The 17,120-nt window shown below is 43.9% G+C and overlaps 1 protein-coding gene and 1 long non-coding RNA gene across 2 annotated transcripts in view; one reads left to right on the forward strand and one right to left on the reverse strand.

Moving 5' to 3' along the window:
- Positions 1-492: 492 nt before the first annotated feature.
- The window catches only part of LOC310679782, a 44,617-nt gene continuing 27,989 nt past the window's right edge, over positions 493-17,120 (forward strand). Inside the window, exon 1 of the long non-coding RNA XR_014512531.1 lies at positions 493-1,235. This is a non-coding gene — a long non-coding RNA (uncharacterized lncRNA). The remainder of the gene's footprint in view (positions 1,236-17,120) is intronic.
- The window catches only part of PTPRC (protein tyrosine phosphatase receptor type C), an 84,307-nt gene continuing 69,553 nt past the window's right edge, over positions 2,367-17,120 (reverse strand). The window contains 11 exon segments of the mRNA XM_083445433.1: positions 2,367-3,982; positions 5,063-5,198; positions 6,759-6,940; positions 10,369-10,491; positions 10,721-10,855; positions 11,805-11,941; positions 12,069-12,159; positions 12,363-12,512; positions 13,051-13,186; positions 14,692-14,849; positions 15,914-16,039. Of these exon segments, the coding sequence (XP_083301559.1) occupies positions 3,710-3,982; positions 5,063-5,198; positions 6,759-6,940; positions 10,369-10,491; positions 10,721-10,855; positions 11,805-11,941; positions 12,069-12,159; positions 12,363-12,512; positions 13,051-13,186; positions 14,692-14,849; positions 15,914-16,039 (1,647 nt within the window). The 3' untranslated portion in view covers positions 2,367-3,709.

Below are 17,120 nucleotides of genomic sequence, written 5' to 3' on the forward strand. Positions count from 1 at the left end.
GGACCCAGAGAAAATTACCATAAAGTAATTATTAGACAATTATTTAAAGTAAATAATTATTTAAAGTAATTATTAGTAATTATTAGATGTGGGGACGCGGGTGGCGCTGTGGGTAAAAGCCTCAGCACCTAGGGCTTGCCGATCGAAAGGTCGGCGGTTCGAATCCCCACGGTGGGGTGCGCTCCCGTTGTTCGGTCCCAGCGCCTGCCAACCTAGCAGTTCAAAAGCACCTCCGGGTGCAAGTAGATAAATAGGGACCGCTTACTGGCGGGAAGGTAAACGGCGTTTCCGTGTGCTGCGCTGGCTCGCCAGATGCAGCTTTGTCACACTGGCCACGTGACCTGGAAGTTTCTCCGGACAGCGCTGGCCCCCGGCCTCTTTGAGTGAGATGGGCGCACAACCCTAGAGTCTGTCAAGACTGGCCCGTACAGGCAGGGGTACCTTTACCTTTACCTTAATTATTAGACAAGCTGTGATGTTTGGTGTCTTACCTCTTCTTAGCCCTTAGGCCTCTTCTTAGCACTGGATGGAGGTCACCAATTTTCTCCTAAGCTTTATTTTATTTTATTTATTCTTTATTTATTCAACTTATACACCACCCTATACCCAGAGGCCTACATTCATAAGCTCTCATTGCTCAGTCCCAGCTTCTGCCAACCTAGCAGTTCGAAAGCACGCCCAAAAGTGCAAGTAGATTAATAGGTACCGCTCCGGTGGGAAGGTAAACGGTGTTTCCGTGTGCTGCTCTGGTGTTGGTGTTCCATTGTGCCAGAAGCGGCTTAGTCATGCTGGCCACATGACCCAGAAAAACTGTCTGCGGAGCGGACAAACACCAGCTCCCTTGGCCTGTAAAGCGAGATGAGCGTCACAACCCCAGATTCATTCGTGACTGGACTTAACTGTCAGGGGTCCCTTTACCTTTATACTTGGAGGCCTACATTCATATTTTACTTTCTGCTCGTGGCAAATATCAAGAACATTAAGGGAAGCATAATAATCATAATCATAATAGCAATCTGACTTGCAAAAGTGTGCTTGAGTATTGGACACCGTCTGTAGAAGGAAAAATGTAACCTTGTGTCTGCAGTGTTTTAGGTTTAGATACAAGGGGCGCAGGTGGCGCTGTGGTCTATACCACTGATCAGCAGTTCGAATCCCTGCGACTGAGTGAACTCCCATTGCTCTGTCCCAGATCCTGCCAACCAAGAAGTTTGAAAGCACGAGTAGAGAAATAGGTACCACTGTGGCAGGAGGGTAAACAGCATTTCCATGAGCTCTGGCTTTCGTCACGGTGTTCTGTTGCACCAGAAGCAGTTTAGTCCTGCTGGCCACATGACCCGGAAAGCTGTCTGTGGACAAATACCAGCTCCCTTGGCCTGAAAGCAAGATGAGGCCGCTCATACTATTCACTTTCCTCAGTGCCACAGCACCAATAAGAATTGTACAGCCCACACTACAACTTTTTGTAAGTTGCTTTGAGTGACTAATAAATGCTAATAACCTTGTAGGATTAAGACCTTCTGGGAGATGATCTATAAATGAAATGAAAAAGGTATTTAAATATACCTTCCTGAAGAAACCAGAGGCCTTTCTCCTGGGCATGGTCAGCCAACTGGTGCCAAAGAAGGATAGAACTTTCTTTATGTATGCCACAACAGCAGCAAGAACACTCATCGCGCAGTATTGGAAGACACAAGAACTACCCACTCTGGAAGAATGGCAGATGAAGGTGATGGACTACAAGGAATTGGCAAAAATGACTGGCAGAATCAGAGACCAGGGAGAAGAGACGGTGGAGGAAGACTGGAAGAAATTTAAAGACTATTTACAGAAATATTATAAGGTTAATGAATGTTAGAATGACATCGGATTGAGGTTAAAAGGTTATTAGCAACAATGTGGTGAAGGAGTATGGAAAATTCGAAGGTTAAAAGGTGTAAAATTAGAGGTTCAATATATTAAGATGCTAAGAAAAGATTAAGATATTAAGATAAAGTCTAAGTTAAGACAGAGGGAAGGGATTTGCTGACTAAATATTTGAACTGGAATACAGTGAGGGGAGGTGTGGGGAAGTCTGGGAAATAAGTAATTGTAAGGAATATTATGAAAATGGAATTTTTCTTTATTTGTTTTTTCTCTGTTGTTGTTTCTGTTTTTTCTGTATTTTTGTATTTTTGTATTTTTCTTTTTGTATTATTTTTCTTTTTTTCTCTATGTAAAAACCCTAATAAAAAATATTATATAAAAAAAATGCTAATAACCTTGTAACATCTGTGTAGTTTGGCCCTGAAAACCATACATTTTGTTTTGCAGAAGACATCAATTTAGGATGACCTGTAATGTGTGTGTGTGTGTGTGTGTGTGTATTTTCCAATCCACCTTGTTTATTACAATGATGCCAGACCTTTTCTATGCCTCAGAATAATTTCTGAGGGGTTATTTTTATCTGATATATTATTTTTATTTCAAAGTAGAACTAGAAATAAAACATATAAAACTTATTTTCATATAAAATTTGCGTAATTTCAGAAAGAGTAGCATATACAAGAATAAAAAGAAAACCTATTTTAAGAAAAGCTTCATTCAAGCCAGAGAAAACTCTCTGTGTGTGTTTGTGTGTGTTTGTAATATTTCAGGTGTGGTAACATGTGGGAACCAAGTAAACTGACTGATGTCCGTCTAGCAAATTTCAAAACATTCAGTATTCATAACTTACAAGCAACCTTTTTGCACATCCTAAGGGGAACAGTCAGTTGGATATCTATGAACACAGTGACATCTTGAGGCAGGTTGGAGAAATGCAAGTCTTTTAAAAATAGGATCTTGTAGCAGTACAGTTACTTCAGTATCAGAAAATGCTCAATGTCTACAATGGGCATTGTGCTGTGTATGCACCAATGCATACACCGGAGGGCATATTCCCCAAACAGCATATAATTTACGCCTTCATCTGCCCCATCTGTTACATGTCTCTCCTGTATCAGTCTCTACAGCGTCAACCTTCCAATAGTTTAACTTCACCCCCAAAGGTGAATTCATCTCCATTGTCTCCCAAGACAGACAGACACCAACAAAGAACAAGTACCTAGGGCTGCCCAGTGTAATTTTCTAAACCTAACCTCCCCACCGCCACACACTTTGATCTTCATTTTCTTCTGCCATATCACAACCTTGTCTTAAGAATCTGTTTAATCTAGAAGTGTTGCACTTTGCTTTGGCTATCTGCCTGTACATTTAAATCTGTAGATGCATATGATTGGTGATATGTATCTAAACTGTGCTGGCGATTTTTCTCTTTTGTCAAAACAAACACAAGCAAGTTAAGATTTCCTTTCCTCTTTCAGTGCTAGGTAAAATACCAACTTGTAAAAAAGAAAATAAAGAGCTTGATAATATACAATTAAAAAAACAAACAAAAAAACCACACCCCCCCAAAGAGTGCAAATATCATCCAATGATTAACGATGGCGACTCTTCACGCAAACACACCTGCACAATTCACAGTATGCTGAAGCTATCTACAAGTTTCAAGTGACCTATTGCGTACCTTTGCGGGGAAACAATCTTTTCAGGAGTTCATTAAAAAAACCTTTCTCTAAAGAAAACAAGAGTTTGGGATTGTGTGGTGAGAGAGAACATTCCCCCAACATTTGCTGCTGAATGAACCATCTGTGGGATGCACAGAAGCCTTGAAGGGAAGAACAAGGTTTTAGGCTATTTCAGTTAAAATTGGGTTTGTGGGTCCATTGAAGGAACTTTCTGCTTCTCTTGATCCATCCTTTGCTTTAGATTCTTCGTGCTTTTCCGCATTATTCCCACTTGTCTGGACTGGAAGGCAGAGATCAACGGTAACAGAGTTAGCCCCTTCGTCTTCCTTTACATCATTTGGAATATTCACTTTGTGTTCTTGGTTTTTTTGCAGTTGTCCATTCTGGGCAGGATACCCGCTGGCAATAGCGTCATACAAAAACTGATAATCCTCCTAAAAAGGAAGGAATGCCAAGAAGGGAAAGAGAAAGCAGAATGACTATCTGCACAATGATGACCTATTCTCTTCTTCCTCCCTCAAGTGGTTTCCCTGAGCAGCGGCATGAAGGCTGGGAGACAGGCAAAGTGTAGTTGCTGGGCTTCTTAGCCCAGCCCCCCCCCCAATCATGCATCAAATTCTGCTGGTGTAAAACAGTGGGTTTTATCAAATGAAACTACAGGGAACCCAAGTTCCTAGGAAGCTTATCACGGGTTCCTTAAACAATGGCAGATACGCCTCTTTGAAAGACAGCTTGGCTCTCACTACCAACTATCCCTGCATTGTTTGATCTATAGCAGGCAAGCTCAAAAAGCTCAACAACTTTGGTCAATCCAATGGGTAAATCACTGCCGCCAGGTTTTTTTTATAGTGGCAGTAGATAGCAGTCTCTTAGGAGTTGGACATGCCTGATCTATAGCATTAAAAAAAATGGGGTTTCATCATTAAAACACAGTACTTAATTACTTAAACCGACAGAGCCAGTCTGCATTTTCACTGCACTCGTATTTAATTATTCTATTTTTTATTGTTTTAAGCCAAGTTTTGCTAGCCACCTTAAATTGTTTACTTTAAAAAGTAGGATATGAATATTTTAATTAATTGATTAAAGAAAGCCGCTCTGAGCCTGGCTTCGGCTGGGGAGGGCAGAATATAAATAATTTTATTATTATTATTATTATTATTATTATTATTATTATGGTGCCCCACAAGACGAATGCCTCGGAAGACGAAAAACTCGCAAGACGAAAGAGTTTTCCATTTTCTGAGTTGCTTCGCAAGATGGATTTCCCTATGGGCTTGCTTCGCAAGACGAAACGTCTTGCGCCTTTTTAAAAAAACCGCCAATGCATTCCTATGGGAAACCGTCAATAAACATTGGTGCTTCGCAAGACGAAAAAACTCGCAGAACGAATTAATTTCGTCTTGCGGGGCACCACTGTATTAAGAAAGAAAAGCTCAATCCACCTGCTGAACTGCAGTGATAGCTGTAGTATTATTCCCAAATAACAACTCAACTTAGTTTGATCCACTTACAAAGGAGGAAATCATTGCTGGCCGGGCTCGACGGAGAGATTTCACGGTTTGGAAAACATCTATTACGCCTTCAGTCGCTGCACTTTCCAAGAGATTCAGCAAAGCACAGAATACTCCTGTTTGCTGGGCACCATCACTACAAAATGATGTTCCAGGAAATCAACAGTGTTAGTCTACAGAAGCAATATGACAGAAAGTTCAGCAATGCTCTGAAATAGTATGATATAAGTGGGACCTGTAGCCAAATATTGCGGACACCATGACCGCCACAACCACTAATTTTCTGCATTTCCATCTCAACAATCAGCATTTGCTGGCCACAGAGCTTGCTCAGGCGTCGTTAGGTTGTTTTGGGATATCTTCCCAACAAATATATTTCTGCAAACATTGATCCTCTTGTACTTAGGCCATGCTCTTTGGCTACATATGCAATGGTACTGGTACTCATTGGCAGAATATTGGAAATACAAGGAAGGGTGATATTTCATACAGAGCAGGAATAGACTATGCACAATCTCAAGGCTTGCTGTAGCATCTTGCCACATGTAGTCAATACAAGTCAAAGTACAATGTCAGTAATGTAACTAGGCTAAGTTAGGAAGGACTGTTACCGGATGAGATCACATTTTATTTTATTACAGTGGTACCTCTGGTTATGTACTTAATTCGTTCCGGAGGTCCGTTCTTAACCTGAAACTGTTCTTAACCTGAAGCACCATTTTAGCTAATGGGGCCTCCAGCTGCTGCCATGCCACCGGAGCATGATTTCTGTTCTCATCCTGAAGCAAAGTTCTTAACTCGAGGTACTATTTCTGGGTTAGCGGAGTCTGTAACCTGAAGCGTATGTAACCCAAGGTACCACTGTAACTCTTTTCAGGCCAAAGCCTGAAATACGAACATCAAAGGATATAGACAGTTATTGAAATAATGTTAAATTATGTATTTTATTTTGCAGCATGGAATACCTAAACACATTTTCAAGATGAGAAATGAAAATCAATTGTCTAGTATGGCCAACACAGAGGGTTACTGTCGCATCTTCTTACTGGCTGCATCTGTAGCCTAACACAGCACAGCAGATTCTGGCATTTTCCAATGACATTTGAGATGTCAAAAAGCCCCTCACTGAGGTTTCTGTGTGAGCTAAGCTCAAAGTGGCCTTCTTTTTCTAGTAGGGAGGGGGTGAGGGGGGAAAGAAAAATCTTGGAAATTTTCTCAGCATAATATATTCTGAGAAATTTCTGCTTATCTTAGCTTATGTAAGCAGTGAGATCAGCTTTAAAAGATCTGCACTCAGTCATTTTAAAGAAAAAAAGATGAGGTTCTGGTACTCATATCATGATAACAGTGCCGTGGGCGCCAGTACAAAATGGCTGCCTTGAGAAACAACAAAAAGAGATGATGCTTCTCCATGCCAGTGAATACCATCACAATAAACCAACTGCCCATGCTTATTCATACCTTATGAGGGATGCAGGGGACAGGGCACATAGAATTATAATTTTCTAGGTGTGACCACATGGTATGAAAATGTACAGTGTGACCCAGTCCAAACCAAAGATGAGAGTTCTGGACTTAATACAGACAAATCAAACCAAATTCCATACCATATATAGAATGTTGAGAGAAATCGGAGAGGGAAAAATGGAAATCAAGCCTCAAAGCATGTTGCGATATCTCCAAAATTTACACCTACCAGCAGTGAACAACAAGGGGGACATTGCTGCTCCGCATATTTGCTTCAGCTATTACATCTGGTGGTGGGAGCTTCTGTTTAAGGTCCTGGATCATAGTGACTAAGCTCTTGGGGTTCTCTGGTAGAACAAAGGTTTTCCATTTATGGTACTGGTACTGAAACACTTTTCGGGTTTCTTTCCTCTGCAAGAAACAGATAAAAGGGGAGGTTTTTCAAAAGATGACAAAACAAACCCGGAGGGAATGGAAGTCATTTGGCTAAGAACCATTTAGAGAATGAAATTAATTGCACTCCTGTGCAGAAAGATACGTGAGAATTTGTTCCAGAGATATTGAGCTAATCCACCATTGCGTGGCGAGTTCCCACCTCCCCCCAGTGGAAATAAAGATACATGACACAGATATTTAAGGTTAATGGGCTAAATATGGTCGCAACCTTATTGGTTACAGGTGATGAGTGGTATTGGCTTAGGCATTGGTCCTAACCGACTATCCAGCTTCAGCCTGTTCGCTTCAAGTCCGTGAAGGGTTAACCACCAGTAGGGTGAGTCCTGCTGATGCACATCAACTAGGAACTCCCCCGGGGTCACCGCTCAGGGGCATGCCTTAGGCCCTCACCTCCATAGGCTTTGGACAGGGCCACACCCCCTGGGATCCTTTATCAGACTACCCTTCGATATGCGGGGGAGGTGATGGCACTTCCTCCCTCCCTTCCATCTACATAACAATAACAATGCCAATGCCTAACCGCCAATAGGAGGGACGGGGGTGGCGCTGTGGGTTAAAGCCTCAGTGCCTAGGGCTTGCCGATCGAAAGGTCGGCAGTTCGAATCCCCGCGGCGGGGTGCGCTCCCGCTGTTCGGTCCCAGCGCCTGCCAACCTAGCAGTTTGAAAGCACCCCTGGGTGCAAGTAGATAAATAGGGACCGCTTACTAGCGGGAAGGTAAACGGCGTTTCCGTGTGTGGCTCTGGCTCGCCAGAGCAGCGATGTCATGCTGGCCACGTGACCCGGAAGTGTCTTCAGACAGCGCTGGCCCTTGGCCTCTTTGAGTGAGATGGGCGCACAACCCTAGAGTCTGTCAAGACTGGCCCGTACGGGCAGGGGTACCTTTACCTTTACGTTTTTAACCGCCAATAACAAGGAAGTTGTGACGATTTGCTACAATGTAGGCGAAAAAACCAAGTGGCTCGTGCCAATTTGCCAAGTGGAAAAATTTCTACCAGGCCCCTTAACAGCTACCAACTGAGCTCCATAGCAAGGTCAAAGACGAAAAAACCTTAAAGGGCAGGAGGGTGGGCAACTGGAGCAGCTGGGAGTGGCAAAGAGGGAGATCCCAGGCCGCCCCTGCGTTAAATGAAGCAGGCCACACACCCCCAGGCCAGCCGATTGGCTGGCCAGGGGATGACGCAATCTGGGATTCCCTCAATTGCATGGAGGCTGAGAGCCAGCCCCCGTGCACATGGTGGGAGGGTGAAACCCGCAACCCCACCTCCTTTCTACGTTGGAAGTGGCTTTCTCCCCTTAAGAAGACTGATAAGCAAGAGGCCTCAGAAGATTTCATAGATCACCCAAAACCTATGGTTATAGTTAGATTCTGGGGAACTGCTATCTAAAGGGGTGATTTTTAATTCCATAGTTGCATGGCCAGGTTTATTACATTTTTAAAAATTGCCCTGCTGTTCCTTATCTTGAGGTAGAGCTTTGCACAGATGGCTCCCTCCGAATCCTATTTGTGGGCAGAGAAATTGTGGGGAACATTTCAAAGAATTTCTCTATAGAGAGGAAGCATTCTCCAAGCACTTGTTGGGTATGGGGTTCACCATTAGCAGTGGTCCTTGCAAAGCTTATTTCTCACATATACCCTTTTTATTTTATTTTTTGCTGCTAATGCCAGCAGCAGCCTAGTTCCCATTTTGCTTCTTACACAATGTCCCAGACATAGTGTCATTCTGGGGCATAAAGAAAAACAGTGGGGAAATATCTGAAGAAAGCTCTACCAAACGTCTCTCTTTTCTAAAAGAAGAAAGAAAACATCTTTGGGAATTCTACCTGGGGGGCAAATGGCTTCTGAAAAGTAGTCAGCTATGCTTTAAAGTTGTTATTGCTGTCTGTATATGGGTAACATGGAAGTAGAGAGACTCTTTCTCCAGAAATCTAAAGTCATTGAGAAGGCAGGGTCACTTCTGATAGTCTAGAGTACTGTCATTCTATTTCTTCTATTGCTTTATACTGTTTCACATAATTAAGTTTAAGAATAGGTCCCGCGTTGCAGACAGCTGTTAAAAGAATGTCTGAAAATGTTGACTACCACTTTGAAAACTCTCTTTCTAACTTGATCTGCCTCCATTCCATGTGGAACCAATGGAGCATCAGGACATAAAATAATCCCAGCTGAATGGGATCAGGCCAAGGACCATCAAGTCCAGCTTCCTGTTTTCACAGTGGCCAACCAGATACCTGGAGGAAGTTGCACAAGCAGGACCTCAACAGCCACATCCTTTGCGTGTTGAGGTCCCCAAGCCACCCCCCAAATAACTCACAACTCACACAGAATTTTGTTTAAGGTTTTTGGCATAATTTTGGCCACAACTTTATTAAAATGCATAAATGTGAGTGGTTGCTTACGCATTAGTTAAGACTATCTGTCCCCTTGCCTGGGGACAGAACTGACTTCTGGTTTCCAGTGAAAGCCAGTAGGGAAAAACAATGTTGGGGAGAAATGGAGCTGAGCCACAGGCCCTCACCTCTCCCCACATGCTCCCCGGGGCTTGCCGGCCCTAGCCCCATTCCAGGGATTTGGACAAAACCATGGCAAGCCCCTGGATTCCTTTAATGGAATTACCTTTCCGCAGCATCATTGGAGGGGCAGGCCCAGCCAATCCTAACCCCTCCTCCAACCAATTGATAACCAATGCCTAACCGCAACCTTACAAGTTGTGACGATTTGCTACGCAGTAGGCAAAAACCAAATGGCCCAGCCAATCAGCCAGATGGACAAAATTCCTACCAGGCCCCTGCCCCAAAAGCAGATGACCCCATGACAGCCATAGCAAGGTCAGCACAAAACTCCTGAAATTAGGGCGGGTGATCCGGTGCACGCAGCGAAAGAGAAAGCTCAAAGCCGCGTGCACAGAATATAAAAGCTTTGATCCCTCCAACCAAATTGGCAACATAGAAATTACCCCAGCAACCCAACCATCCAATCATTGCCCCAGGCCATCTTTCTAACCCTGCCTAGCAACAGAGGGGTAGCCTGGGAGACCCCACCACAACACGTGCTCTCCATGAGGGAGAACACGCTTTGTGTGTCCCAGATGGCTTTTGCATTTAGGCATTGCCACTGTGGTGTGGCATCTCACCATAGAGAGCAGCTTCCACGTCACAAGACAAATGCCTGGCAGGTGTAAGGAATGAGAATACGGCTCAGGTATGTCCCTATTTTGTTATTGCAAAGTCAGAAATATAGTTCAGAATGGCATAATTATATTACAAATGCAAAGGAGAAAGTGGAGGTGAATGGCAGCCCCCACCTTTTCGTTTTCTCTCTTAATTTTTTGAAAGTGAAACAAAAAGGGGGAATTGGAAAGAAATCCAGTCCTTGTGTATTTACCTTCACGTGTGTTACATCAAAGGTACGGACAGTGTAACTGGAACAATGGTTGACATCCTTCAGCTCAACCGCAATACCATCATAGGTCTTCTTTTCGTCTCCCCAGTACTGTGCAGAGAATTCCTAGAAAACGAAGAAAAGCAAAAAAAATCACTGGTTCCCAGCACTGTAGCGTTGAGCTGGAAGATGTAGGGATGCACTTGGAAAGAAGAGATGAGAGTGTCAAATCAGTATTCCATTGCTGTTGGTCCCAAAAAGACAAGCAAAAGCCTTTGGTGAGAGTAGTAGAAAAAAAATGAGTTTTGGTATTTCTTAGGAGGAGACACCAAATTGCAGACTCATAAAGACTAACCTGTGTGTCATCTTTCAGCTCCGTCAGCATAGCGATAACTTTCACTTTTCTTTGATACACCATGTTCCAGAAGTCACCAATGGTTTCTGGGAGAGGCCCTTGGGTTGCTATCATTGCATTTTGAAGCCAGTAGCCCTTTAAAAAAGGAGAGAGAGAGAGAGAGAGAGAGAGAGAGAGAGAGAGAGAGAGAGACCTGAATTTGTTGCAGATAAATGGGTGATGGGATGCATGACGCCACACAGAGATTGATTTCATACCAAGTAAAGGGGGAAACCCAATCTTTTAATTTTCCTCTGTGTAATATAAACCAAATTCGGGGCAACAGCTGAATAGTCATCTGTAGTTCACTTGGGAGAGGTCAGTAGAAAACATTTAAAAACTTGCATATTGTTCTGCACCTTCATTTGCATGCCAGGCATTTAGTCACCATTAGTTTTGTTTATTTTTTTAAATGGCACATTGTGGTTTAGTTTTGAAATAGTAAGTGATAATAACTTATCATTTTCTGCAGCTGAAATGGAACCTTGGCTATAAAGCTGGCATCTAAAATGCAAACCAAAACCCAGACCTCATCTCTTGGCTGCTACTTAAAAATTGGTTCTGTGTTTAAAATGACTTTAAGGTAAAGGTAAATGAACCCCTCACCATTAGGTCCAGTCGTGGCTGACTCTGGGGTTGCGGTACTCATCTCGCTTTATTGGCCGAGGGAGCCGGCGTACAGCTTCCGGGTCATGTGGCCAGCATGACTAAGCTGCTTCTGGCAAACCAGAGCAGCACACCAGAAACGCCGTTTATCTTCCCGCTGGAGCGGTACCTATTTATCTACTTGCACTTTGACGTGCTTTCGAACTGCTAGGTTGGCAGGAGCAGGGACCGAGCAACGGGAGCTCACCCTGTTGTGGGGATTCGAACCGCTGACCTTCTGATTGGCAAGTCCTAGGTTCTGTGGTTTAACCCACAGCGCCACCCACGTCCCTAAAATGACTTTACTTGTGGCCAAAACACAACGCTAGTCCAATGGACAATAGTTACATCAATGTGACTTAAAATCTATGAGACGGATATGTCATCTAAACATACATACAGTTATGTAGGAAGCGTTGATATATCTGTTGGGCTCCTCGCATTCGCTCTCCTCATCAGAATCCTCATCGTTGGAATCATGCTCGCTCTCTCGGCTGCCCTCCTCTTCACACTTGAACAGAACTCTGTTATAGTCATCTGCACAGCAAGAAAGCCAGAACAAAGGCGGCCATTTAGATAGTTTCCAAGGAGTTAATGTCAACCCTCTGTCACAGAAACCAAGTGTGTGAAATCTACAGTTATTTCTGCCTCCTCAAATACTCACATGGAAGGACTGTGGAACTCCGATTTTTACTTTTATTTTCATCTCTGTTAGCTGCTCTCTGTGTCTGCCAATTCCTGTATGAAGGCAGTCGCTAAAGAAATTAAATATAGAAGAGATTATTAAGTAGAAATGCTAAATAATCACTCAGCGTTCTTCTCTCTTTACGCTACATAGTTTTGCTCCGCAATCATCTTCCCAACTTCAGTCTCGGAAGAACAAAACGAAATGGGCCCACAATAAGCTGTTGAGAGGCAGAGGGTTGTATTCAACTAACTTTTACTGAGAGCAATTTACCTGGAATTCCGCTTCCAGGGGAGCTGGGTCACTGGCAGGATCTCGCTTCTTCAGATAAGTGAGGCAGTTGTGTAGTTCTGGGATATTGACCTCTGTTTCGCCAAACTGGATGTATTCAACCAAAGCTTGATGGATCAAGATGTACTGTGACTAATGTCCCCCAGGATTCCAGATCATTCCAGTTGCAGGATGGGAAAATTGCAGTTAAAAGAAATGTAGGTACAATTCCATGACTACAACATTATACAGGGCAAATAGAGACTGAATCCTGACAAGACAGAGGCTCTTTGAGTTGATGCCTCTGTAGGCTAGGATGGCTTGCTCTAGATAAGGTTGCACTTTCCATAAGGGCCAAGTGTATACTTTGGGGTAGTTTTGCTCATTTCTCTATTCCTAAATTCAGTTCACATTTCTGTACCAACATACTGTGAATTTCTCCTAATTATTATTGTTGTTGTTGTTGTTGTTATTTAGATTTCTATACCACCATTCATCCAAAGATCACAAGGTGGTTTACAATTTAAACAACACACAAAAATATACACTATATCTATCTATATCTATCATCTATCTATCTATCTATCTATCTATCATCATCTATCTATCTATCATCTATCTATCTATCTATCTATCATCTCTCTCTCTCTATATATATATATGGTCAACAAACAAAGCTCTGACAGCATACCTCCACCTGCACCATAAGACACCTCTGTCGCCGCAACTTGACAATGTAGCCATAGACATCCATTCTTCCTTCAGCCTCCAGCCCCTCCAGCATCGCATCAATTGCAATATAGGTTCCAGTGCGCCCAACACCAGCACTGACAAGGAGGAGAGAAAGCAATACATTGCGGATAACTGTGGCTGCAATCCTGTACACACTTACATGGGAGTTAGGGCTGCTGAACATAAATGGGGCTTTCTTCCCAACATACTTGTGTTGGATTTTGCTGTAAGATATGCGACTTAAGGGAAATACGTTCGCTTTTTAAAGCTACTTGAGAAAAATAAGCAAACACTGAGCAAGATCAGATGTGCATTCCTGTAGGTATGGTTAATAGCAGTAAGAATTGTGAGGGGCAGGGCAAAATCTGTGTCTGTTTAGATAGCAGTACTTGCAGAAGTGTACACACGTGATAATGTTCTCTGATTCAGTTCTCTTTGTAACTTCAGATAGGGAAGAGAACTACATGGAAATGAGGCTGTAAAATTCTAGAAGTGACTTGCATCGTTTCAGAGTGAGAATCACATTTTTGAATACTCTCCTATGTATATGGAAAAAGTTCCCTGCATACAGTTAATTAGCATACCAGGGAGAATGTGTTAAAGCACCCTTCTCTCTGTTGTGTATGTGTCTGCTTTACTTATAGGGAGTTTGAGGAGCATTCAGAAATAGTATCCCACAGTGTCCCAGGCCAGACACTGAGGTCCAGCTCCGAGGGCCTTCTGGTGGTTCCCTCACTGCGAGAAGTGAGGTGACAGGGAACCAGGCAGAGGGCCTTCTCAGTAGTGGCGCCCGCACTGTGGAACACCCTCCCATCAGATGTCAAGGAAATAAACAACTACCGTATTTTTCGCACCATAGGGCGCACCGGCCCATAGGACGCACCAAGTTTTTTTGGGGGGGAAATAAAGAAAAAAAAATTATTTCCCCCCCCAGGCGCTTGTGGGGCCAGCAGCGGGGAGAAGCGCTCTTCTCCCCGCCGCCAGCATGCAGACCAGGTCCGGGGACAGCGGGAAGACGCGCTGCGCCTCCCCGCTGTCCCTGGAGCTTAAGGGGCTGGCAGCGGGGAGAAGCACGCGTCTCCCCACCGTCAGCCTCCAAACCACATCGGGAGACAGCGGGATGGCGGCGTTCCGCCTCCCCGCTGTCCCCCGACCTTGTGGGGCTGGCGCTGGGGTTCTCCTGAAGTCTGGAGAGCAAGAGGGGTCGGTGCGCACCAACCCCTCTCACTCTCCAGGCTTCAGCGAAAGCCTGCATTCGCTCCATAGGACGCACAGACATTTCCCCTTCATTTTTGGAGGGGAAAAAGTGTGTCCTATGGAGCGAAAAATACAGTATCTGACTTTTAGAAGACATCTGAAGGCAGCCCTGTTTAGGGAAGTTTTTAATGTTTGATGTTTTATCGTGTTTTTAATATTCTGTTGGGAGCCGCCCAGAGTGGCTGGGGAAACCCAGCCAGATGGGTGGGGTATAAATAAGGGGGTTGTTGTTGTTGTTGTTGTCATCTGAATACAGGTAGCACAGTCTAGAATTCTATCACTTCATCCTACTGCACCTATAGACCCAGCCTCAGTTAAGCAGAGAGAATGAGCTAATTCTTACCTGCAATGGACCACAACTGGGCCACTAAAAAAGTTGCTGAAAGCGTTAACTCTGCGTCGGAGCTTGAGAAGGAGATGGGGATTATCGGGGACTCCATGGTCTGGCCAGCTGGTGAACTGGATGTGAGTCACATCTCTTCCTGTGGTCTTTTCCCTTCTCTGGGTGAAAAGGAGTGCGTGTAAACATTCACCACTGCCATTTCAATTGCAAATATAAAGAGCAAAGAAAGACTGGGACTGCCCACCTTCCAAGTGGTGAACAAAGCTCTCTGGCTTCTTTGGGCTTAGCCAGAAATGGAGGGAGAACATGGATGGCCTTCTACACTGGTCTGTTTGACCGACACATGTTATGATTAAGCATCACGAGAGGATTCGTCCAGTGGCATATTTATACAGCAGCACGAGCCATGTTCCTCCAAACCAAATATCTGCTTAGTAGAAGAGCAGGCGAAGTGTAGTGCTTAAGAGAGCGGAAAGTGAGACACGTTCCACCCGTCATGGTTTGCTTTACTTGCCTTACCTCTTGTCAACAGCATCACTGTGGGTTATCGGAATAATAATAATAATAATAATTTTTATTTATACCCCGCCCTCCCCAGCCAAGGCTGGGCTCAGGGCGGCTAACAAGCAATAATAAAAACAAGTTGAATGAAGACAACTTACAAACAAGATTAAAATACAACATTCAAATATCGAAACATTAAAATGCAGCCTCATCACAGGAGGAGAAAGGGAAAAGGGAAAAGAAAGAGGGGGAGGGAATCAAATTGGCTCCAAGCCAAAGACTAGGCGGAACAACTCTGTCTTACAGGCCCTGCGGAAAGAAATCAGATCCTGCAGGGCCCTGGTCTCATGAGGCAGAGCGTTCCACCAGGCCGGAGCCAGAGTTGAAAAGGCCCTGGCTCTGGCTGAAGCTAATCTAACTTCCTTAGGGCCTGGGACCACTAGGGTCCCACTAGGAAGGGAAGGGCAAGGTGGTGGTGAGGTTGGCATGGTACAAATGCACCAGCAGAGCCAGTCTGTTCCTCCAGGTGGCATGTTCGCACCATGCCAACCTCCCTGCTGTCTCACCGCTTCCCTTCTCCTGTTGCTGTGCGTTACGTGCTTGGTGGTCCTTGGAAAACCACTATTTGCTTTACTTGTTTACCTCTTTTACACAGCTTTTGCAAGCATGATTGCAAAGGCAAGATTATGCAAAGCTCTGCAAGTCTTGCTGTCCTTACGTTTGTGATGTGCAGCTTCTGAATGTTGTAGTCGGGGCACACTTTACATTCGTTTATCTTCACAACGATGTCTCCGTAAGATGCGGTCTCCTCTTCCATGGATGGCCAATATTTGGCACATTTGACCTGTAGAAACGCAAGGACCATCAACTGTAACCAGCTCTAACATAGGTTTGCATTTATTCGTTTGCTTTAAAAAATTGTATACACTGATTTTCTCCTCCACATTGTAGTTGCTCGAAATGGCTTACAGTGGTACCTCGCAAGACGAATGCCTCGCAAGACTAAAAACTCGCAAGACGAAAGAGTTTTTTGTTTTTTGAGTTGCTTTGCAAGACGAATTTCCCTATGGGCTTGCTTCGCAAGACGAAAACGTCTTGCGACTTTTTCTAAAAACTGTCAATGCATTCCTATGGGAAACCGTCAATGCATTTCCTATAGGAACCCGTGCTTCGCAAGACGAAAAATTCACAAGACGGAAAAACTCGCAGAACTAATTAATTTCGTCTTGCGAGGCACCACTGTACAAATAAAAAAGCAGACATAAAAGTAACCGAGATCCAGCCCTTAAAACTCAGATTATCAAACTAAAATGGCATAAAATAAACCAGTTGGTACTGCAGTTCATCCCTTTGTTCTGTAAGACTGAGTAGGAATGGCTCCAATATGTGGTGTAGTAGGTAAGAGTGCCAAATTAGGGCCTGGGATACCAGGGTTCAAATCCCCACCATGAAGCTCACTGGGTTACCTCAGGAATCAACTCTTGGCCCAGGCCAACCTCATAGGGTTGTTAGGAGAAAAAATGAGGAAGGGGAGAACCATGAATGTTACTGAGCTCCTTGGATATAAGGTGAGATACAAATGTAAGCAATTTTACAGTCACATGTAATCTTGGCTGCGAGTCCTGGAAGACCTGCCCCTTTCCCTGAAGGAATTTTTCCACCTCACCTTGGAGGAGGGCCTGACTGACTCCAGCTACAAAAGCTGAGGTTTGCTGGGCAGACTTTAGGGCTGGGGTATTGTTGCTGTTGGGTTTTTGTATTTTTATTTTAGATCTTTTGGGAATTGTTCAGTTTGGTTTTATATTTTTTTTTAAAAAAATGGTTTTATTTATTGTGGTATGCCGTAGTTAGGTATGGTTTTCATGTTGTCAGCCACCTTGAGCATCATTTGAAAAGACAGCATACAAACAAAATTACGTAGAAGA

Source organism: Podarcis tiliguerta (genome assembly GCF_965153285.1).
Source record: "Podarcis tiliguerta genome assembly, chromosome: 6".
In the NCBI taxonomy this organism is placed as follows: Eukaryota; Metazoa; Chordata; class Lepidosauria; order Squamata; family Lacertidae; genus Podarcis; species Podarcis tiliguerta.